Source organism: Nomia melanderi, chromosome 1 (genome assembly GCF_051020985.1).
Source record: "Nomia melanderi isolate GNS246 chromosome 1, iyNomMela1, whole genome shotgun sequence".
NCBI lineage: Eukaryota > Metazoa > Arthropoda > Insecta > Hymenoptera > Halictidae > Nomia > Nomia melanderi.
The window spans coordinates 2,593,039-2,619,417 of NC_134999.1; the positions used below are offsets into that span (position 1 = coordinate 2,593,039).

Here is a 26,379-nt window from a genome sequence, read left to right on the forward strand (position 1 = left end):
AACACCACATATATTTATCATTTTCTAATGAAATATTCATTCAATTGTAAAATATATTCAATTTAAATGACACACGAAACATGAAATAGAACTAACTATGAATTGCATTATACATATAAACCTTGATATAAAATATCGAATTTTATAATTTTGCTACATTAAACCGAATGATTAATGTAAGACGCCTTTCAGGTACAAGGGGTTAGGTTTCTGAATTCCATTTCCTTGAAAACAGGATTTAACTGGGATGTTTATGTAATTATTCATCATGGCTGATAGACAGAACTTGAACATGTAGCATTATTATTTCAAGTCGAGTGACGGTGATGCGTAATATTAACAGACACCTGAAAAAGCCAGTCACGACAACAGGGCACAAAACGTAGCCAAAATTGTTTTGTGGGCGTCGTTGTACCAATAAATTATAAATCACATTAAAGCAAATTAGGAATGAAAAATTTATCCATTAATTGTAATTACACATATACTTATAAGAAAATAAAACATTCTTCATTATATAAAAGAAACAGCCGATCAGTATTTATATCCTTGAAATGTTATAATTTTATACGACTTGCGTATCATACTAAAAATAGCGTCGACTACAATTTACGTCAATTCTATGATTTCTTAATGTTTAGCGGTTACACAAATTTTCTATTGGCACAAGATGTCTCGAATAACGTAAGAAGACTAACAATACGAACTTGATAATTAATTGCCCTTCATTTTATTTAAATAATCACTGGGTTTTACACAATCGTGTGTTTATTTTGATAAAAGTATTAATAATTAAATTTATTTATTGCAATAATAATAAATATAATTATCTTTTAAAAATATAACTCCTAATATTACAAAAATAATAAGAAACTTTCCTTGGCAAAATTAGAGAAAAGAGAAATTATTTGCACAAAGAGAGCAAAATAAACTAGTGTAAACTTTAATAAACGCTAATAATTCTAATCTTACAATTAGACAACGAAACCACATACAAATTTACGCTCCAATCATTCAGAATAAAATAAAGCTGTGCTCTATACATTATAAAATTATCGTTTCAAGTCTTCGGAAACTCTTACACGCTGTAAGTTCATGAATATTTATTTATAATTTTCTTGTAACCAACGCTACTACATAAAATACTACTCCTTACTCCCTTCTTCTGGAATAAGTGATCCTAAATCTTCAAACGGCAGTTTAGCGACCTCAATTAACCTGAGTCGCTATTTTTCGCGATCCAAATTGCCCAGAATCTTGAGTAAATTGGAACTCAATAATTTGAGTTCTTCTGCTTCCTTTTTTCAAGGGGTGGTTTCACCTTTTCAAAGTGAAATTCGGCGCGAACAAGAAATTGGAATGTATTAGTCTTGACTTACTCTACTTACACACAAAGTTTCATAATTCTTTTAATTTTCGAGTTCGATCATTTTCCTTGTAAGTGTTAAAAGATCGAGGTAAGTTGAATCAAAGTTGTGACGCACAGTGATACCTTCCGACGAAAACCTGACCAAAATTTAATGTTCGAAGTATGTAGCAGCGTTTTTCTGATGTAGCAGATTTATTGTCTATACTTCAGCGTATCTAATATCGCTTAAAGTTTTCAAATTAATATCGTCCTATTAAATTCAACGTTTTAGTTGCATAAATTGTGCCGACAGTTGAAAAATAATCAATTTTTACAAAAATGTACTTAAAAATTATGTTTATATCAGTGACGTAGGATTTGCCATTTTAGTATCACTTGCTATCTTTTTTTATATGTAATATTATCATTTTAACATTTCCTTTTATTTGCGAATTTTCAAACAAATTATAAAATCGTCACAGTTTATCACAACTTACACAGGAATTGTTTGAATTTTCTTTTCTTCCGTTCAGTATTGTTTACCACATAATCGAATGTATTATTTAATCCAAATAACATATTTAGTATTAAAAAATATAATAATATGTAATTTTCAACATACCTTAAAGACGAATAAACTTTGGAAGTTATAAAAAAATGATTAATCAAACAAAAATGATGTTGCAGTGCATACCATTAAAAGTAATTATTTTTTACTATATTTTAATCTGAGTTTCATTTCGATATCTGTAATGGTTCAAAAGTGCCAACAAAATGTCAGTAAATTTTTCGATCCGGACCACGTTGCAACGGTCCCCTGAAAAATGGCGGATCCGCCGGCATCGGATCGTTCGTTCTGCTGCCGGTCAGGCCGATATCGGCCGGAAACGGGGAGGAATCGAAAAACGAAGGTGTAAAGCGCTGGCGTCTATCTTATGAAACTTTCGGATTCTATCTGACGCGTCCCTGCAGCCACCGGTAGTCTACCGCGGTTATTTTCGCTACGAAATTCCTCCGAATATATCTACATCGTCCGCAAAATCTTCTACATCCTCTCCCCTTCCACCTTGTGACCCGGGAACCACATCGCACTTCTGGGTCGTATTGGATTACAGCGGAATCGTGGATTCGACGGTTCCCGGAAACCCGGCCAAACCTTTCGAAAGATTCGCGCGACGATTAGTCTCGGGGGATACATACGTGTCGGCGCGGCGCGGGCGAGTCCCAAGTTTTTCGTGCGACTGGCAGTCTCATTTATGTAACGCGGATAATCTATTCCAAGTTCCATCGGTATTTGGACGGCGCTCGTGTTACAAGATCGTTGGAAATTCTAGGCCCGTGCCAGGTCGAAAAAATTTATAACGTTGTCTCGCGCGTCGTCGACGGTTCTCTTGCTTCGACGCGTTACAGTATCCAATCGAATGATTCGAACCAATTTTCTTAAGCAGTTAACTGCTGGAGTTCGTTTAAAATATCTCTTACGAGGTGTGACATAAAGTCAACCACCGACGCGTATACACGTCGGACACAGGACAAGTAATGTATTGGGTGTTAATTTGAACTCGAGTATCTAAATTACTTCAGCAATTATTGGAAGTAAGAAAAGATGACTAAATAGGATGGCCTTCACAGGATTCTTTTTATCACCATCAGATGCGCGCTTTCAAACCATGTGCATCCTATTTAGCCATTTTTTCTTACTTCCAATAATAGTGGAAATAATTTAGATGGTCCAGTTAAAATTAACACCTTGTATGTTAGAATAAAAAACCAAGGCAAAACGAAGGAGAATTACATGTTTACTTGACAAAATAGATGACGAGTGTACTCGTCAAATACGGCTAACTGGTTAATGCTAAATGCACTGATACTTTGTATTAGGTTGGCAAGAAAATTCTGTTGCTTTTTGGTTACTCTAACTGACCCGCTTATCCTTTTGGTTGGGAGTTGTATAATACAGATGATGTTGGCAGCAATCGGAAACTAATATTATTGAATTCGAATGTTTAAATTGCAATGTGCTTCATGAGTTCCATCTTGGGCATTGCGCCATGGAAGCTCATAAAAATTTATCCTGTTTTTGGACCGTTTACAGTTGAAATGTGTATGGCATAAAGGTGATTTTTATTATATTTTCTTTTATGGTTGAAGGATAGAGTTGTCCTTGCTTCGGGCATAAATGACCTAGTTAATAGACGGATGAAGATTATAGAAAATCATGGCCAATATATCATTAAGTAATCTTCTTTCTAAGATTAAATATATAAAATTGAATTTTCCCTAAAACGATGACAAAACTTCCTTGCCAACTTGATATATACTTATTCCTACCGTAGCCAGTCAAATAAGTGGTTACAAAATAAAAGTAAATACGTTAGACGATACATTTTTCTTATTGGAAACAAAAACAGAAGGAATGATAAAAATTGAAAATTTCATTATTCGCACAATATTAAAATTGATATAGAGTTAAATGAACAGAAGGAAACGCAGAATTTTGAATCAAATTTTAAAATCGGTCATCCGACCAGTTGCGGTACGTTTAGTATTAAGGAAACGGAAACTGGAGAGTCAAGACTTTTCACAGATAATGCTCTCTCAAGTTTCTTGTATATTGTAGATCTTAATTATTTGTTCATTACGAATAAAAAATAATCAATTTTCATGTGAAATAAAATTTAGCTTGTTTCATATGGCACCGAGAAAATTCATTTTCAAATCTAGGGTAATTCTGAGGGAGATGACATATTTCCTTTGAAATGCATTTAAATAAATATTAAAAGGATTGGAACGTTAAACTTAATTTCTAAATAGATTTTGATTACTTTGTTATAAGATAGTCAACAAGAATTAAAATTACGAATGAAAAAACAGCAATTGTAATTGCAATTGTATCAATTATTTATGCTAGATAATTAAATTGGCTATTTAACGCCATTTTTTGAATGTTTCCAAATTTCTGTTGTAGAATATTTAATTACTTTTTTGTGTATGTAATTTCAAGAAATTTTATTAATTTTCGTTTTGTAGAATTATTTAGGTTGACGAATGAATGGGTTATTTATGCTTCCGCCTGTTACCGGAAATGGATGAGGAATGAGGTTGTTCGAATGTGTGACATTTTTGTGTCACATTTAATTAGTTGTAACTATTGATTCGTTTAAGTTTTATAATATTTGAGTAGCATATATTTTTGAATTAAATATTATACGTTAACACGTCTTTGAAGTATTGAAATTTAACCTTATTAATTAATAATTAACACTCAAGATCAGAGAGATTTGAAAAATCATTTCAAATAGTTCGATAATTTGATTTAGCAATTAATCATTGAATGATAATTAATGAAATATTTTTCTTCTAGAAATGTTTCCAAAATCTTAATACAATACTTAGTTATTATTAATATACATTGAAAGGATTGTATATAGCTTTATGAATTTCTGAACTATTTTTTATTTGATACTGTTTAAATGTCTTTAAAATATTGTTGGTGTTAACAATGAAACATTTAATGAATAGCTATATTAATATAATTAACGAAATGCGTCTTTTACAATCATTTTGAAATGATTCATTAAGAAGAAGACCACTTAATTGTAAGACATGGTCCATGGGTGATTCAGTATTATAACTTAGAAAGCATTTCAACTTATAAGAATTTTAATAAGACACCGCATACATTTTCATATATTTCACATATTTGCATAGGTACACACTTGTGAGTACCTGATCGATTTTTAAATATTCTTATATATGTTATGTATTTTAAATTAAAATCGGATAATAATAAATATCCAAAATAAACCAAAATGTAAAGAGTACATGGAAATATGACAAATAGATTCACAGAAATATAAGTATGTACGTATGTATGTGCTAACATGATTTACATAAACAGATTTATTCTACATATTTTTCATGTTCTAATATTCATATTCGATACATTTCGATTTTTCTTCGCTGTATTCCTCTCTATTTTCTTGAATGATGTATGGACGTTTCCTGGTTTGATATTTTCCGCTCGATTATCGATTACTACGCGATTCCCTCATATTTTTGGCCAATTTTATTTACGTCTGCGTATTCGTATTTAGCTTCAACGATCAGTTTCACAGATAAAAGTCGTTAATCAATTGTCACATGAGGACTTTGTGAAACATGATCCCATGTTTTCTATCTTCACCGTTAAGAATTAATAACAAAGCATGGAGGAAGTGATATGTTACATACAACTGTACATCTACACGTGTATAAACATTCACAGTCTATTAATAAACGTCAGAATAGATGGCAAAATTTATCGTTAATAATTTGTGATGTTTGATGAACTTTTTTTTCCAAAAATACTCTTATCTAATTATCAAATTGCTTAGAAACTAAGATAACAATTAACAATAGAAAAAATGTTTTAATAAAGTTTAGCTGATTGTATGTATTATAACGAAAGTAAAGAACTTAAGAAATTGGAAGATTGATTAAAAAAATTCATGCAAAGATTGTACGGTGAATAAGTGGTACAGACTAATAAAGGTCTAACTACTATTTCTAACGATTGAGTCTTGAAAAAACGACTTTTCTGCAATGTTTTTGAATTTACTGAATACTAATAGATATTACAATTACTAATATTAATAATTAATAATAATAATAATAATAATCAATGTTATTAATAACATTGTAATAGTAATATTTAATCAATGTATGACAATTTCAAATACTAATAGATATTATAATCAGTAACATTAGTAATTAATAATAATGAATATTATTAACAACATTCTAACACTAGCATTCAATTAATCTAAAGACATTTCACAAAATCCTTACCCTTTGGATCACAGGGTGAACATCGAAATAAGAAACCAGTCCGCATTCGTCATATCACACATTACATTTGTCATTTTTTATTCTTGACTTGCAAAAGAAAGATCTAATAATTCCTTTCTATTTGTTGATATTAACACAAAATTAAATATTCATTAATATAAAATTCACATATTAAGGAAAATGAAGTTCTCATATCTTATTTCTTACTTGCAAAAAAGGATCTAAACACTCTTTTCTAGATATTATTATCAGCACAAAATTAGATATTCATTGACATAAAATTAAAATATTTTAAAAAATGAAATTAATGCTATAGATACTGTCATTTAAAGTTACAAGATAGAGAATTATATTTAGGAACTCAATAACTTGTTTTAGTCGCATTTGTCCAACGTTTTATTTTAAAAATTTATTAAATCGAATCAAATATTCGAGCAGTGAACGCATTACGTTCAAGTATTTTTATTCTTTTATTTTCAACGGAAAAACGATCGTATAAACATGAAAACCCGGTCTGCCAATATTTTCGTTCCCCGTTACTCCTTGTACATAGACAATTTGACTGATCGTTTCTTATTTGGCGAGCCAATGTAAGGTGGGGCGAAAATGCACAAATTCGTGTGTATACGTAAACGTCGCGGCCAACGATGATTCACAAGATAGATCGGATGTTACGTGGTGATGAAGAACAAACAAGTTGAGAAGTGGGTTACGAATCGTCGTTCTGATGATGTTTCAGGATCGTTCGCGAATGTTTGGTTATTCGATATACAAATCTGAGCCGGTCATTGGTTGTTTCGCCTCGTTATTCCGAAATTCGTGCCAAGAAATAAGTCGGGCGTATAGAGGACGGAGCTAAAGAATATTTCGAATATCGGTGAAACAGTGGAAAAAATTCGATACATATTTGTATTTAACTAGTTAACTGCGTCCGACGAGTATGCACGTCATCTTAAAACCCAAAATGGTACTAAATCTGATTTTTTCAGAGTAACATGTAATTCTTCTCCCTTATGTTTTACCTTTTCGTTAGAACACGTAGGTGCATTTGGCCTGCGTTAAACGAGTATACACTTCAATTATTTCATGTTATTGTTCGCACAATGAGGGATTTTTCGAATTAAATTCTACAGTTAACTGGTTAACACTAGAATTGCCGTACCAGTCAAAATGACTGATTTCGGTTTTCTTGTTTAGCAATTATTGACGTTCTAATGATGTTGAAAATAAATAGTTTCACTTGAATACTATAATGAATGTCTGAAAAAATTGAAAATAATCTATTATTACCATTTTTATAGGGATTATATATTAATCATAGTAAATGCTCGATAGTTTTAGTATTAAATACGATAGAAACAAGATAGAGTACGATAATGTATAGTGGAAATGAAAATGTATGATGCAAAATATGTATTCTTTTATGTGACGTTCCGTTTTTACGTAAAGCTTTGTCGCGTATGGTTTGGTCGACGCGTCTGTGCATTACTTCCTGTTTCTACTTGCAGCGAGTAGTAACGACTATGCTCCAAACGTTCATGAAACTTCAGATTTTAAGTTTAAGTTTCTTGCATTAAAGTTTATTTCTTGATTTATCAAATTTCTTAAGTTAAAAACAGTACCATAATTCTATGGATTTTGTTTAAATTTCTTCGCTACGATTTGTTTTACATTCATGTACTTTATTCTCTCGTTAGTTATTGTTAATTATTTTTATTTGCCAAAAAGATCTTTATATTCATTTATAATTTTCATTTCAAATATTACAATTTGTATGTTCTACTCAAAATGATTATATTCAGCAGACCACAAATATATTGAAATATTATATTTCATTTTTATACATAGGAGATTTATTTATATGAAATTATAATCAAACTCCTTAGTTTTATTATGATCTTTCTTGATAATTTAAGTGAGAAGTTCATTTAATTTATTGTCACAATTAAATTATTATAATTATTGATTACAATCGAAATATTCTGATGGGATAACTTCTATTCAGAAATATTTTCCAAAATCAATTGAAGCATTGTAATCACATGTCAATCATATTATTTACGAAAGTTATTTACAAATTCAATCAACTACTTCTAAAAATCAATTATTTCTGTTAATTTACGTTTTTATGCGTTATAATTACACCTATTTCCATCAATCTTGATACAATTACCACCAGCAGATCATACTATCATACATATTATTATTGTATATTATTATTATCATATAATTATAGTATTTATATAGATGTAACAATGAATTAGGTGTTTCCTCGTAATAGAACGACCTCCGATGAGTTATATTTACGTTAAGGTTTATTTAACTAACGACGATAGAATGGCCAGCAGTGAGTCATACTGTCAGATAAACCTGTCGCTTAAATACATTATTGTTTGCATGCAATACAACTTATATAACATTGAAAATCGCTTTCGTTTCTTCGTTTCGCTCTTTTCAGTATTGTGAACTGCGTGCACCTTCAACAAACTCTGACTGTTTCGCTTTCTGTATCGTGTGATTGCTTAATATTTACTTAATGAAATCGCATCAATAAAACACGACGTTTATTTATTTTGAATTAAGGTAAAACAGATCATTATACACCCACGAAATTTGTTTTCATTACCTTTATACACAATAAAAAGATTCCAAAAATATGAATTATTTTTAGATTAAAATACCCTACGATTGGTGGATTAAAATATTATACTATTACAATTGAATTTATCTTTTTCATTCTCTTTTTTGAAAAGAGGGAAAAAGTATTGTATGTAACTTTCAAAAATACAAGTGATATTAAAATTTGAAAATAAAATGATCCTTACAAGAGATTCTTTCCTATGATTTTCTTTGAGCTTCATTATTTTTACTATTTTCTCTATGAATTCATTCGTAAGTACCGAAGACATTCACATGATCTTATTTACGTAAATTACACCCCTATTCTACTTTTGATCCGGCCCCGAATTGGTTGGAACATGCAGTTACCTGCAATTATGTTTTGGCAATGATTCGAAAGTCCGAGGCGAAAGATGTGTCGCATTCTCGGAATTAACGATCACAGCCGTTGAATTAATGTTCGATTAGCCACTAGAATGATTCGCATGAGATAATGTTTCGTTGCCAAAGGTAATTATACAAACACCTTATTTGTTTCCACTTGGTTGACCCAATTTTTCGAAGGATACCGTGATATTCAAGTTTATGACAGTTTCAGGACGAGCATTCATTTAACGCTGTCAAAATAATATCTACTTTTATTTAATTAATCGTCCGCCTTATCATCAGTCGCATCGATGCTAATTTGTGACGCAGCCAAGGCAGCGCGATGCAATATTTTAAGAAACTATATTTTAAGAAATATTACAGAATAAAAGTAACAAGTTTTCGAACAGAAATACATTCGATTATGTTCGATTAGCTTTAAAAATTATATAACATTAGGAATCGTATGATATCCTAGACTTCTAATGACGAAAAATTGCGAAGGTTTCGTTATAGTTATGTATTGCAGTTTAAGTGGCTGCCAGGTTTGAAATTATTAACGGAAACTTCGTATGTCAAGTGACACTGAACACGTAAGAATGGGTAAATTTGAATATATTACAATTGTTTTAACTGCTCGTTTTCTGTTATTTTCTAGTATCTGAGAACAGACTCGACAGAATCGCAAAAATGTCCACGCAGAGGACAATGTTAGTGAACAAACAGTTCAACTCCCCGATCAATCTCTATTCGCCACAAGCGATACAGGAAACGTTGGACAGGCAGACTCAAGTTTTGGCTAACGGTGCAGTCGGGTAAGCAAATCTACGGAAATATTAAATGTTGTATTGTGCGTGTTATTTATAAACAATACGGATCTTGAAATGTGGTTCTATAGCCAAATGTATATTTCTTTTTTCTTACACTTTATACTTCTTTAAAACTCATTTAAATATACGTTTTCATGATAATTTACGTTTGTATGTAATTTATCATGTATCATGTAAAGAAATATATTTATAACCACGTGTTTGTACCACAAATATTTTTATAATATTCTTATCGTTTTTATAAAGTAATATTCTTACTGAATCATTTCAACAATATTTAAGCAATTAGAAGTAAACAATTTAATATATAAATATGTATTTTATTGTATACAGGTATTAAAGTAAAAAAACGGATAAAGAGAATTTACTATAACTAAACGTATACACTGACCAAACTGTTTTTTATTATATTAAAGTTATTGTTTATTATATTCTATTATGTCAAAGAATTTCAATTTGTGAGTCCCTCTCAATGTCATTATTTCAATTAAATTACCTAATAACAAATTATTTTAAAAATTGTATTAATTATATTTTACATTGTAAATCATTGTAAAATAATTATTTATTTCAATTAATTCCTCTAAACTAAACAGAAATGTTTCAGTGTAAAAATTTTAATTTAAAAATCAATGTCACGCTATTCAATTGCAAATTAGGACACGTACGTAATGCGTTCTTCTTTCCATTAGTATATACTTATACATATATAATTTGTTTTGTACGTAGTTACACTGTTTAAATACGTAGAGAGAGAGCAATATACAAAATTCATCATTTTATTTCTTCAACCTAGCACCCTTTCATCACCCTGCATGAAATTGTAGCAACATCGTAAGAAATGAAAGGAAAAATACTCTTCTTGAATATACTCAACGTGATGGATTTCAACGGCGTAATTTGAAAAAAAAAATGATAAGACAGTGCTTGGCCGAAGACAGAAAATGATAAACATTGACCTTCTAAATGAAGAATTATTCCGTCGGACTTTGTTCTTTTTAATAGTAGACTTTGCGTTGCACTTATTACATCGCTGAATAATTAGTGACAATTTCAGCTTAGTACACCTTTTTCAAAAAATCGCCGAAATATGATAGTTGTAAAGCATGGTATCTTTCAGGTACCTCAGAGTATTTACTTAAACTTGAGATGTTACAATTGTGTCTGAAATTAATTTACATCTTCTTCTTCCGCTTCGAAGACTTTCGTAACCGTATACTAAATAGTTGATCGTAATTTTGCTATTGTAGATTTACAATATGGAGAATTTGTTTTTCTTTTTAGTACGTCTTTTATTTTGTCGAAGTTGTGGACCTCCACGAAAAACTAAATTGTATATTAAGACACCAGAATTACGCGAACTAACAGAAAAATTAAATTATTCGCTTCTATTTCTAAATTCTAGGTACAAAAACCTGACGAAAGCATCTAGTTTTAATTCTGGTTGTAATCGTTTTTTCTCCTTTTTCTGTTGCAATTTGGAAAGAGCCGATAAAAATTTTATTTTATATTATGAATTTTAGTTGTATAGATTCACAGTCTTCCATTTTGTGTAACACTAACTTAGATTTAAAGATGGATTATAATTTTGCAGAAACCTTCGCAGTATTTTCAGCAATGATCCACTTTTCAATTAAATTAAAAATATCTTTAACTGATTGAAACAACTACATAAAAGAAATTCAACTAACTAAGCAACCAATTGGAAGAGTACCTTTCAAAATCAAAATGGTTCAAACTCAAAGCAGTCTTAAACAACGAGTATTAAAAAGTAAGAAAGTTTTTGAAAAACCTCAAATGAAAAATTCAAAACTAGCGACACCTGTGTGTAAAACATCAAAAGCATATTTTTCAAACTACATCAAAAAGTAGATATCTGTTTGAAAAACATGTTTCTACCATTACCACGAAAAGGTAATTTTGTAATTTATTAGATAATTTCAATTTTACAACCGATCGGCTCAGCTTCATTCAACCGGGACGTGAGAACCGGCAAGTGTCCATAGCCGCCATTTTGTCACTTCAAAGAATCCATTGGAATAACTAACCCTTTATCCTACAATATTGTCTGAGACTCATGGCGAGGATTCCAAACAGAATCGAGAAAATATAAATATCACTTAATTCATTTGAATTAAAATGAAATATTATTCTTCCATTACTGACCGTGTTGCTCTAGAGTAAATGTGGAAATAGAAAGAGCGTGAAATGCTTTTCCACTTCTAGCGACTTAACGCGTTCGCGACCACGGTCGAATTTGAAATCCCTCGTTATGGACCATGTCTTTTTGCAATTGCTTCACGCGATATGTTGTTCATATATTTTTTATACATTTATGACATAGTAAATAAACCAAGCAATGCATTTTACATAAACGTCATATACGTATTTTGGCTATATCAAAATATCAAAGTGGGTTTCTGCAAAAGATTCGAGAAACTATGAGAAAGGTCACAAACAAGTTTAAACTAATGGTTTTATCGTTTTTCAAGATATTCTCTTTTAACATTAATACATCTTCAATTGTGTTGTGTCAGTACTTGTGATCTTAAAACTGTAAATCTGTATGAAAATAACATAAATTCCCGTGTTGAAACCTTTACAGTAATCAAACTTCTACGGTAATCAACAATGTCACGCATGAGTAAACAGTACTGAATTCGAAAATGTTTTTGTAATTAAAGATATCTGCATTAATATATAAAATTTTCTTTTCCTCATTGTTAGTACTTGTAACGCTAGACTCTCACGAATCGTTATCATACATACGTGACGCGTGGTTGCGAACATATTGCCACTAGAACTACCGAACAGTCAAATTGATTTCCTTTTACTATTTTGAAGATATTATAAGAGTGTATTTATTAAGATTTTCATTGGCTCATATTTCAGTTCGTACATTACCAAATCAGGTTATTTACTCTTTTAGCGTTAAAACCAGTAAAATAGTTCTAACGAGCGCAGTCGTGAAAGAAATCGTAGGACAATAGCTTAACCACCTTGCGTCAATCCGTTCTCCACGCGTCGTTCGATCGTATTCGTATCGATCCCCGTTGGTCGGGCAGATGTTGACCGGTTGCAGGTTGATGAATCAGCGATCTAGCCGTCATTGGGCGAGTCGACTGTTATTTTCAGAGGGCCGAATCACACGGGTTAGAAATAAACCCCGCTCAGACTCTGGCCGTTGCGCAAAGCCCGCGAACGCTATCGTACTTGACTTAGTTTCGCGTTTGGTGGCCTCGGGGTTGCGTGGTTCAACGGTAGTTTTCTTGCGTGCCTGCAGGACTTCCTTTCTCTCGCGTTCTCTTCCGCTACTTGTCAAGATGCTCACCCAAAGCAGGTGATTTGAAAGCTAGAAATTCCGTTGGTTGTTTATTTCGCGGTTCACGTTTCTATTGCTCCATGAGCCGCTAGATCGTTGTAAACAAATAGACTCATCTCTCAACTCTTTGCACTAGACAGTTTTTTGCTGGATGTATTCATCATTTGCTACTGGAACATTCATTCAATTTTTAAATTATTTAATAAAAATAATAGGGGAATCAAGAGTAGTATTATCTTATTTCAATATTTCATGTTTAATTAGCTATATTACATTAAATTTGATATCGTATGTTATCATTTTGCTATGTCAAATCGTAAGAAGACTACAAAGTGCAAAGGGTTGAACGTTACAGACAAAATAAGGTCCTAATAAGTTCAAATAAATACTAATCCGTCATTTCAATAGATTTTTCAAGCACAAGTGTAATTGTACTTGATCTCGTTTGCTAAAGATAATTTTCATCAGAGAATTTACGAACTTCGATCAGGATTTTGAACAGGAAATTTCAGAAATTAAATGGACTCGATTCTCCCTCTAGTAGCCCGTAGTTCCGTAGTCCCCTTTAACGTGTTTTAAACAAACTTTTTAATAAATATTATTGCTAACACAACTAGTGCTTCGTGAGTGGTGCCGAGAATGTTGAGTAGTTTAATCTCCTTGGATATTTTAAATTAAAAGATTATAATTAAATGTACTTATTAATTTGTCGTGAAATTCTAATCGAATTTGATGTTACCTTGCGAAATTTATAGTGATATTAATCGATTTTTCTTAAATCAAGTGATGATTCAGTGAGAATATCAAAAACTGGTTTTTCTTTAAATAAAATGAAAATTTGATCGTAGAAAATACAAAAGAACTACGGAAAATGATGAGAGGATTTAATAAAAGTGAAATTATGTTCTTTTGGCTTGATTCTGTGTAAATTACATATAATGTATAGCTAAGATTCAACAGATCTATAATTTATAATAGTAAAAGCTTGAATAGAGAATTTTTTTATATAGATCAATTCCAAAATGTACGAAAAAATATTTACATGAATTCTATACTTTCAAAATGACAAAAATTTCAAACAGACACTCATTTCGAAACAATTTCATTAATCACAACTAAAATCATTTAAATATTACATAAATGTTACATTAGGCATTATTAATGAAAATATGAAATGCTGTTTATTAAATATTTTAGTTACTCACTATAAATATTGAGCTAAATGGAAAGTTATGTCAACAAACTTAGAGGAACAGTATTCATTAAAAAACTAATTTATTCTTCAATCTAAGATATAATGTGATATCTCTTATTTAATGTGTTTATATTAATATGAAAAAAGTTCATTTGGAAAGGGATGAAGTTCTTAAAAATATTTCACAAATTCGCAAGAATTTTGCTGACAAAACTTCCCATTCAACTTAATATATAAAATACTTTATTTAAACTATTTTATAAACTGAAAACAGGAACAGACCATTATAAAACAAAATTGAATTTCATTAACTATTGGTAGAAGCCATGTACACGTACTTTGAATTACTGTTCGGCATTGTCTTTGCGTAGCACTAAACTTTCATTAGAAAGCTATACAATATTTTACATTTTATTTATGTGGAAACGTGACTGACGCTTTAATGGCTTTTCTAGGATCGACTTCAATCAGTTAGCCAAGCCGGCGAACCTACAAAACAGCGCGGTTTTGCGGATGCTCGAAGAGGAAGAGGCCAGGCAACGAAACGGCCAACCAAGTGAGTACTAAACGACAAGGGCAGTCGTTTTATTGTCTCTTTAAGAAGTCGTTTCTTGCTACCAGTTCACTATGCTTGCTGTACAACTTGTCATGTAGGACAATAAGTCGGTGAATGATGGCGTAAAAACCTTAGGAGAAGGATTTAAGAGACTCATATCGTTTTTCAAAGTTATTTGATAAATATACAGGGTGGATATAATACATTGATTTATATTCATTTGTAATTTATACACTTAAATTCTCAATTGATAAACAGTATAATTTACGAGATCTTAACATGAAATAAAGACTAATGTACATTATCTACTGTATTAACTAAAAGAGTTCTTATTATGAATAGAGTAATCATGAAATGTTATACAAATAGTTTTTAACCACGACTTTGTTAAGTATCATACGTCAGATACTCCATTTTTTAAATGGAAATATATGTGTAACATCTCTAATGATTCTGGTGTTTCTATTTTGGAAATAACTCACAGAAATTAAATTGGTTTTGTGTAAAGACAAGAAAAATTATTTTGAAATAATTTTATTCGGTTTAAGTTCACCGTTTGAAGTGAGTAATGGACAGTGAAAAGTTCTGACCGCGAAATTCAATGTCATACTATTAAATTGCAAATTTTTACGTACTTACCATACATATCTCTATTCAGTTTTATCATTACATACTTCATTTGTACGAGAACATTTTTTTCGCAGTTAAGGTAGAGGTATAAAATATTCGGCAAATTATTTGTGAAATTATCACAAGAAACTTTATAAAGTGATTTAATTAAAATGTAAAATATAGTTTTACTAGAACGTTTTACTAAAAATGATAAATTTATTAGACAGTAAACAATTAATTTTTCTAAACCCTTAATATATTATTTGTTACTTAAGTAATTATGTTAAAATATACTTCTGCAAACGAATAATCTATTTTTCAACAAATAACTTTGTTATTATTCAAGGAGCACAAGATCTCGTACAAAACAGATGTTAAAAAATACATAATTTAATAATCAACTATATACTTGCACACTTAATTTGATCAAATATTACACATACTTAGAAAATTAAGAACAATATTCAAAATGCATTCGTTATTATAATTAATATTTATAATTTAAGTTTCTCATTCATCGTTATGACTTATGAAAAACTATCTTTTAAATTTTCTTTCCGAAAAACTGTACAAGAAAAGAAGAAATTAAACGATTAAATTTTTACGACATGAGTCAGTAAGATCATTGTAACAATTCTGAATTTAGCTCGGAAACATTATCACCCGTGTTTCAAACGTTTGGCTTCGAGTCAAAATGAGAATGTCCTGTAACAGACACTTCTCAGATAGTAAGAACAATGTTGAAGTAAAGCACAAATCCATAAAATTTGATATAACAACCTTTATAATTTCTAATATTACAGTCTGCAATTTAAGTATACTGTAACCAATTCAATGAAGCTTATTGTCTTTTCGACAAGCTAATAAATTATAATAATTCCTTAGTGTATAGATATATATTAATTCTAACACGAACAGTTACATGTTAATTAATACATGGACCGACTGATTATTTTATTAGCAAGAAACGACTTGGGAATGTTACATAGTTAACAAGCGGAGACGTGGATTGCGCAAATGGAGACTAATCCGAGGGTTACAGCTGCGAAGACTAACAAGAGGCAAATCTTAAGCTGCAAACTACTAGTCTAAAGCGAGGGAGACTAACACCGCTTTCAGAAAAGCTGGCTTGCAATCTCGACGAAGAGGTGAACACTAACAATTGAAGTCGTGAATTCCAGAAGAGCACAAGTTCAACTTTTTAAAGTTATCTACACGAGTTACTACCTATTTGATAATATTAAAATAATACACATAATGAAAATGTATGAATGAATGAAGATGAAAAGAAAAATTGGTTTTCTCGAAATGTTCATTGACAGACTTGTGTCGTTTGGGAAGTCATGACTTCAATTTCATTTGCTCGAAACATGTGGTTACCTAACGTTAGAGTGACACTGAATTACTTCCATGAAGTACTGAACGTTTTCAGGTAGTTTGTCTTCAAAAGTATGCAAAGAGTAATTATTTTCAAAGGTCTGTTACTCTCCAGTTCTGTGGATTGTCAAGTCACTGTAGATTTTGATAAAGAAACTTTTGAATTGGTTTCATGACTTCTTTGTAAAATATGAATGTTTTTCTTGTGAAATACTCGGTCAAATTATTCTTATATTTATTCAAATTTTATTACTCCTGTCAGGAAATAATGTGTGCACTATTTTATAGTGGACAATAATTGTAGTAGACAATACAGTAAATAATAATTAACTTCTTGTTTATTTTGTAACATAAACGTTTAACTAACTTTCGATGACAAAGGAGATCTTGACAGAGTATTCGATGTTGATGCACATTTAAGCTTGTCTTTGTTGTTTTTTCATCGAATTGTAATTTCTAAACTGTATAATGATGATTTTCCTTTTTAGTACACCATGTCGAATTTATTCTTTAATAGCAATATTTGAGACTCAGTTAATTTAAATTAGTGGAAAGTGGATGATTTAATTATATATTAGATATTAATTTATAAAATAATTTTATATTGTGTATTGTATGATTAGTAGATATACGGAGATATAAATGATGTATAAATTAACAATATTTTTTAGTCCTAATAGTTGTAAAGCTAAATTAATGAAGAACTTCGAACGCATACAATTTAAAACTATCATATGTAAGGAATCTCCATAAAATTTGTGATTTAAAAGAAAGGGTCATCAAAATTTCACAAGAAATACAGGAAATGCCAAAATTTGTATATTATATTAAATCTTAAAGAGTATACAAACAGTGTCATTCTAACGTTAAATAAATTCAGATTTAATAATTATTTAATGCCTACGGCTTGTCAATGTGCTTACCCATATTGCTTGATACATGTATTTACATCTACTTGTATTTAACCTGTCTAAAAATATGCCTTTATCGTGCGTAAAGCGTTTGCTTCAAATAATTATATTTAAACAATCAATTATTTAATATTTATTTATCAGATCGTATTAGTAGTATACAATATTGTGTACCGTAGGACACTAACGGCTAGGCTTTATACAAAACCAAATTCCCAAAATAATTAAACCTGTTACTCTGGAAATGAATTCAATGACTTGCCAAACTCTTGCCGAAAGAATTTTGTTTTCATCTATTTTACGCAAACATATGTACTAATTTTATACACGGTGATACAGTTCAAAACGATTTAGTATATGTAATGCAACAAGACTATCGATGTGTATAAGACGTCATTGACAATTTTGAAACAGAAACATCTCGACGTGGGTGGCACGTTTTTCCAGCGCAAGAGTTTAAAAAAACGAAGGTTCAGCAGAAACTGATCTCTTCTCTTAACACTAAACCTACCGTGGGTCAAATTTATCCACTTCAGAATTTTTATTTTGCAAATATTTGAATTATGAAGGCGTTTATGTGAATGATTTGAAATTAAATTTTATTGTATTAGTATTAGTATTGTTCTAATTTTTATAAAAAATTGAACATAAGTCATTTTAATTGCTTAGTAGTTTTAATGTTAAATATTTCAATAAGTTATCTAAAACAACAACATTCTTGAATTATTTCAAATATTCTTCTATTTTATATACCACGTACTAGTAATTGTTATAAATAGACAAAACCTTCGGTCTACCGATGACGAGTACACCGATCCTAAGCTGCAATCCTCATTTTCAAACGCTGTGCCCACGGAGAACGGGAAGCAAGTCAATAGGAAATTCGTTGCATTCTGTCATACTCAAAAATGTGATTACTTCAATCGTCTCCCTACCTGTCACTATCATTCCCCACCTTTTGGACAGTGACCAAGGAAGCTCTAAAATCGGTGGCCAGGTCGTTTCTGCGATAATGAAAAGTGCAAGTGACTCCGGGGTACCGTTAGTTGTTGGCCGGTGTCCGTTTTGGCAAAGTCGATCCTTCTCCTTCGTCCTCGTCGTGACTAAGTGTTGCCTTTTATAAGATCGTGTGAAACTACGGTACGTTTTGTTAAGCAATTAGCGCCGATCAGCAAAAAAATGCCTCGATAAACATTTGCCCGTGTGCACGCGTAACTAATAAAGAACTGCTCACGCGAACGGTGCAGTTCTTATGGATTTTAATAATACGAGTGAAACGATATAAAATAAGTGTGTATAACATTAATTAAATGTGGATGAAACTTACTCGCAACGTATGTAAAAACAACAATTTTTTTGTTCTGTATCGAACCGATAATATACCAAAAGTTTTTTGTATTCGCAATGCACAAATAAAAATGAGATTGCAAAATTTCAGGGTGGCTTTTATTATTCGAGGTCGCGACCAGTGGCTTCGACCCTCTTTCTCGTTGTTCATACAGAAATACAATTTTGTCAGTTCTTTGGAGGAAATTCAATGGATTTTGAAATTGCTATTTTGATATTGAACATTGAAATGTTAAAACAATTGAAATTACATATAATTTGCTGTAACATTTGACGCTGAATTAAAACTATTAAACGCAGAACCTTAATAAGAATTAATTCTGTTAAAGAAATGGATCGTGTTGGAAAGGAGTATCATACAAAATGGTCAATTTCCCGCGGTGTTCTAACAGAAGTTTTGTTATCAAGCAACCTAACCTAAATTATGGAATTTGGGAGTTAACAATTTTTTCCCTTAATCTCATTGTTCTCTTGAATTTCATACCTAACGAAATTCTGTTACAATATATAAATTAAATAAAAGTAAATAAGAAATTAAAGGATGGAATGTTATGAAAGAACATTACGTCAACATGGTTTTCATAAATTGTTTGTATTTACTTCACGTGTATTAAGTCGGAAACAAGCTGTTCGTTACAACATTAATTTCATTCTAAAATTCTAAAATTCTAAAATTCTAAAATTCAATAAATATTTAGTTTCATAATACTGGGCTCCAAAAATATCCAAATATGGGCATACTCGACGAACTTGAGGTGTGCAGAAGGACCTTGGAAAACTATGTAGTGTGAAACATAGGCATTCGTAGGAGGTGTTCACTTGTCAGTTAGCCAATTATTTTGTGTTTATATTCATGATTCATCTGTTGCAGTATTCATAAATATTTTTAGGAAAGTCTTGACACACCGTTGGAAAGGCAGACGACTGATCTAATTGCTTTTCTCCTGCATATTTGCACACACATGCTAGAATACATACGGCTCTCAAGTTCGCTCGGCAGATCTATAATTTCTGTACTTTCATAGTAACAAATCTTTTACACTTCAAACAAATAATTTACAATTACTCTTAATATATTCTCTTCTTTAAATTCACTGTTGTGATTCTATATCCTTTCAATCTGGGACAAATTTCCAATTCATTAATATGAACAACAAAATTTAATTATCTACAGAATATTCTTCGATTCGAAGTTTATCAATGCGATAACAGTTTTATGTTTCTGTTTCTATTTTTTTAATGTACAAGAAGATTAAACTCGTAAATTAATGCGTTCATTTATACATTTTTTAATAAGAATGCTACAGTTCCAAAAATTATTTTATCCTCCATAAAATTTATGGTTATTGTTGAAAAAAGATTTAAACATTACATTTGAATTATATCAGCGGCACGCAGTGACTTATCGAACACCAGTGCGAATTGTTGAGCAAGTTTATATTGACACGCGCCTGTAACAAATACATTTCTATTTCGAAAACCATATTTTTGTATCCATGGTCTCTCGCGTTGATATCCAATATTCAAGGCTCGAAAAACCAAAGAATCTAAGAATACAGCGAGGTCGTGCCGAAATCAAGCGAATTCTTCGGCAATAAACGCGTAAATATAAACTTGGCTGGTGGCACGGCTGCGGTGTAACGGAGTGAATAATAATTCGTTTTATTGACGCAATAACTACATTTTTCCACGTTATATTTTTCCATTAAACACGTGGGAACGAAACTTGATCCGTGAAACTTGTAGCCAACTAAGCCGACGGGAAGATGTAACGCGAATAAACTGCAGACAGACGATTCCAACGGTTGTTTACCTTTTTTCTTATTTTACTATTAAAATGAATCGTAACATAAAATTGCCTTTTTAGAGTATAGATTTTAGAATTATTTAATCTCGCAATGAATTGAATGGATTTCATATAGGTTTCATTACTCCTTTGAAATGCTTTCTAATATTATTTGACGTACGGTGATAAAAGCTATCTTGATAAGAAGTTACAATCTTAAATATTGAAAGTTTGAAGTGCTTTGCATTCAGAAAATATAATTAAATAAAATATATAAAATTACCTAGCCTCTGACTTGATTACACGATTACTTATGAAAATATTTTTATATGGAAACATGAAAAAATGTATTATCCTATAGTAAAAAATAATGAATATTGACAATTAAGCTATATCAGATTTTTCTGTTATTTTTAAACATTTTATTTTCTGTCTAATGCATAATTTATATTGAAATACTTCATAATACTAATCAATATAAATTATTTCATCTGCTTTTATTATAATAATCAATTTATGACAGTTAAAAATAAAGGAATTGTTGTAAAAAAGACAATATGCATCTTTGAAATTAATTTGATACGAATATTCGAATTCCAAATACATTATTTATTTTAAATACAACATTCGAAATACATATCAGTATCTAAAAATCAATGTGACGTCTGCATTTCGATCGAGTCATCGAGATATATATTCACGCTGCGTAATTTTTGTCAACTTCGCCATGGCTTGCTTAAAATAAAGAAAACAATGGACAGGCACGTCATGCCGACCGGCGGCTACAATTTATTTTCTAAAAATAAATCTCGTGAAACGCAACAAAATATGTAATTCTTTTTTGCTTTTTCAAACTTTAATATAAATTAGATTCGTTTAAATATCAACTGGAATGATTTTTTTCTACAGTAAATAACAAAAATATTTCGATGTCTAATAATTGTCTGATAATTATATATATATATAGTGGAAAAAAGGAAGAAAATATGTAATGGTTCTGCAATTAGTTACAATTACATTGGCACTCTTTTTTATTTGCTTCTACATTAGTATCTCACAATTAATAGCCGAAATTTTATTTCATACAAATGTTAAACAAATAAATATACATAACTACAAAACTTGTTACCTGTTTATAAAAACATATTTCTTTTTGTTAGAAAGTTATCTGCATATATACGTGCATTCGTTCGAAAAGAACAACTGTTAATGAATGTAAAGACCATTATTCTATTATCTTAATTTGCCAACTTTACTTTTAACGTTTTTCAAATATCTTTGCTTGATTCTAGATAAATAAATTCTGTTTGTAATTAACACTAAAAATTCCTGGTATAACTTATTTTTAAATTAATATTCATTCTATGCGTTGAAAACTATAATTTACGAATTATTTTAATTGTTTACAGCTCTTAAACGCGTAGCTTGGCCACCGCCTCCAGAAGAACAAGACTACGATTTTGTAGAACAGGGACCTGTACAAGCAAAGGTAAATCCTTTAAATTTTTCAGTAAGAATCAATTAGATACATATCACATGTTTAAACAATTCATCTAGAACGATTAGTAATAGATAGTATGCCTCTTTATACAACAGAATTATATAATGAAGAAATAGTCAACTTTTTTAAATTTCTGTTTCAAAAATTCATGCGTCTAAATTTGAAAAATATTTGTTCTTGTGAAAGACGTATTTCAATTTTTTTATGATCAAAGTTTTATTAGTATAATTATTTTTGAATTTTTATTAAAATAATTGAAAATAGCAAGTTTAAATAGTGACCATTCACTCAACAGTATTCGTTAATTGCCATATCACAGAAATGTATGTATTAAGAACCTTCTCTGAATCGTAAGATATTTTTTACAATAATACTTGAAAACAGTGAAGAAATTGTTTAAGAAAAATTTATGAACTAAATGTTTCTAAATTTTACGAAAATTTTTATTTGCTATTCATAAAATAAGGTAGTCCGAAGATCACACTTAAATCATCGGTATATGCATATACTAAGATGACTGTACATAAATATACTTCACGTGCAACGTATTTGAAAAATTTGATTTTTCTTAATCATTTGTTTACGTTTTAATGTTCAGAACTGACCCAACAATCGTTCATTTTTCTATGAATGTGATTTTAATAGTATTTTATATTTGTCACGTCCTTGTTTGCCCATGTATTTATTGTTATATAAGTTTATTAGTGACAACAACTCCGTTTGGTTCTTTTATTCCTTTTCGTGTTGTGAATGAATGTCCCTCTCTTCACGTGCTTGCTGTTACGCCGTAATTATCTCATGCACGTCATTCGTATTTCCCTGACTCGTGTAACAGAGTTGGTTCACGACCTTACATCGAATATGTTCTATTGAAGAAATGAATGAAACTTACAGAAATTTTAATAATTACATTTCTTAGAATTATAAATGAAATTGATATTAGTTATGTAAGTACGATCTAACAAAATTATTATTTAATAAGAACAATGAAAAATCGTGTATGCACTTACGTAATTTTAAATTATTTAACTTCAACGAGAATCCGTAAATCTTGTCCAATAATAATATTTCATGACTTTATGAGATCAAATATCAATATTCTATCAATCTAACACATTTGAACTGTATCAACAAAATTAAAGGTGTTCTACATAAATTGCAACTAAAGCTATAAAGTTTCTCTAACTCAGACAGTAATTTCTTTAGCTATAATCTTCATTGGGAAATATACTTTGACCAAAAATGCTTAAAAGTTTCGAATTATCACTATGCTATTTCATTCATAGTTCCTTCGTTCATTTTGTAGATTAAAGTTTGTCCAACTCTGTTGCGTAGGTAAAATAATAGACAAAAGTATTGGCACAGTACAATTGTTACAATATAAATGCCCATATCCACAAAGAAATTCAATTAAACGTTAATTTTTCAAAATACTTATGGTCCACAAATTGTATTTTATTATCTAACTGAAATTAAATAAAATACAGTAAGTAATGGAAAAAACATATTCCTTAAGAAATTTGTGAAACGAAAAATTGAACATATCCTCTATTTTAGAATAATAACTAGGAATTTCTCGAAGAAAATAGAACTTTTTTTTACATATTCCTAATATTCAAGTTTCTTATTGTAATCTAAAATAATATATAAAACAAGTATTATCAACAAATGCACCATTTACCTTGCTTGTTTTAGTAGCCACGAACATTTGTATTCTGACAACTGTACCGAAACCATACTTTTCTCTAGCTCTGTACATACAATTCTTAACGCTTGACGACGCTTAACGGTTGACTACACCACTGTGACTACCGAGGCGGATATACCGAGTCTAATTCCCTCGAAAGAGACGTTCAAATTCGTGTCAGAGAATAATGAAACTCGATTAAATTTCCAAACATATCAAGCTGATCATTCGACACGGCATTTCCTATACAAAAGCCTCTGTTTGCCCATGAAAAGACCCGTGGAATCGGTGATTTCGCCTCGTACCAGAGCAGTCCCTCGTCAGGTTCGTCACCTCAACCACCGTCGACGATCGCTCGTTCGTCGACACAGAGTGCCGTCCCATCATCCCCGTCGCCGGTTAGTCCTGGCGGAACTCTACGACAGCCTTCACACTTCCATCAACAATTCGCGCCGAAGGGTTGGGCGCCTGTAACACCCCCTGCGACCTCTCCAATATTGCAGCAACCGATCCATCCGGTCTCTTGGTCTAGTCAGCAACAGCAAAACCAGCGTCCTCAGGTAAGTGATCGAAGCATAGGTGTCGAACTCGGATATATGCTTAGTACACACGTATACATGACTTGATCACCTTAAATTGTTCTGTTCTTCTATTATATCAACCCCTTGCACTCAAGAAGCCACTCAATGTCGTCAATTTGTTTTACATAGAAAAATTATAAAATTCCGTATTCGATATTAAATTTTAGGTAATGTAATCAAACATGAAATATTGAAATAAAATAGTTCTATCTCTTGATACGTGTATTATATCTATTTAACGCAATTGAAGGTTTAATCAATGTTTTATTTCTATTATTCTTCATTCTTGTATTATTTCTGTCTCATACCATCAAAACATTTAACTGCTATTTCATTAGGATATGATGAATATACGCAGTGGAAAAAATTTCGAGTGCGAAGGGTTAATGTCTGTTGAAATATTTCTTGTGTCGCGTGTGTATATCAAAATACATTTTAATCGTTGGAGATGATTCTATTGTAATTAAGATAATTAAGTAGCTCAGAATAGTGGTCTAACTCCTATGTCTGAGTTCTAAAGAAGACTTGTGAAATGTTCTTGGATTAATTAAATACTAGAAGAAGTTTCCGTTTCTTTAATTCACTTTCATTCAAATTTATTTACATCGTTTTATTATTATGCAAACGTAATGTGTGCATCATACATTTTTTGTACAAAAGTTACTTCATGATATTATACCAAACATGCATAACATTGTTTTTAAAGAGATAGATTTATTTTAAAAACATTTCGAACTATTACTGAAATCGACACCTATGCATAAACAGATTAATCTATAAATAATGTCATTTTACAGTTTATTGTTAATATATCTGATACGATCAAATCCAATCACAGTTTGATAAAAACATAATAAAAATATAAGGAAATATTTAACTCTGCAGAAAATTGATTTTGATTATCCATTTCTATTCTTGTCGAATGTTAAATCTAGAGCACTCAACAAATCGTTAATAAAAAAAAATGATTACTTAAGCTACGCCATTTTAAACTAATTCCTATGAAATTTGGCATCATTTTTGAAATATTAGTACCACTGTATGTGTAGTAAATATTATCCTTCAATAACGGAACTGATGCAATAGATGACATTAATTATGGTTTAATCTAAATGTTGAAAATTCAATTGACAGGTGGATCACTTCGACATGGAGATAACATAAGGAATGCATTTTCAAATTTTTTTCTGTGTTCCTCCCCCCTCTGTCCTGGAACGAGTGTGTAGTCAACGGCCATTTACTTTAAAAATTTCAAAATTTCTTTTCAAGATTCGGATACTACACGATAATCAGAAAATTCATTTAATAATATGATTGATTACAGCAACAACCACAAGCACTTCAACCGTCACAACAACAATCACAAAATCCAACCCCCGTTGCATTCGAAGCACCACCGTCTACAATCACACTTCGCCCGGAGCCTCCAATCTCGCAGGTTTGAATTAGATTAAATAAATTATTAAAATAGACATAAAAAGACTTTCAAAAGGTAAAAAGTAATAAAATAT

The 26,379-nt window shown here is 30.6% G+C and overlaps 1 protein-coding gene across 4 annotated transcripts in view; it reads left to right on the forward strand.

The window, feature by feature from the left end:
• LOC116434917 (uncharacterized) overlaps positions 1-26,379 on the forward strand; it is a 37,358-nt gene that overhangs the window by 9,377 nt on the left and 1,602 nt on the right. For 2 of the 4 annotated variants that reach the window (XM_076370620.1, XM_031993863.2), the window contains exons 2-6: positions 9,822-9,978; positions 14,966-15,066; positions 22,509-22,588; positions 24,563-24,847; positions 26,193-26,306. In XM_076370620.1, the coding sequence (XP_076226735.1) occupies positions 9,854-9,978; positions 14,966-15,066; positions 22,509-22,588; positions 24,563-24,847; positions 26,193-26,306 (705 nt within the window). In that variant the 5' untranslated portion in view covers positions 9,822-9,853. Of the gene's footprint in view, positions 1-8,594; positions 8,762-9,821; positions 9,979-13,164; positions 13,334-14,965; positions 15,067-22,508; positions 22,589-24,562; positions 24,848-26,192; positions 26,307-26,379 lie in introns of those variants that run through there. The other 2 variants (XM_031993872.2, XM_031993855.2) reach the window with 2 other exon arrangements.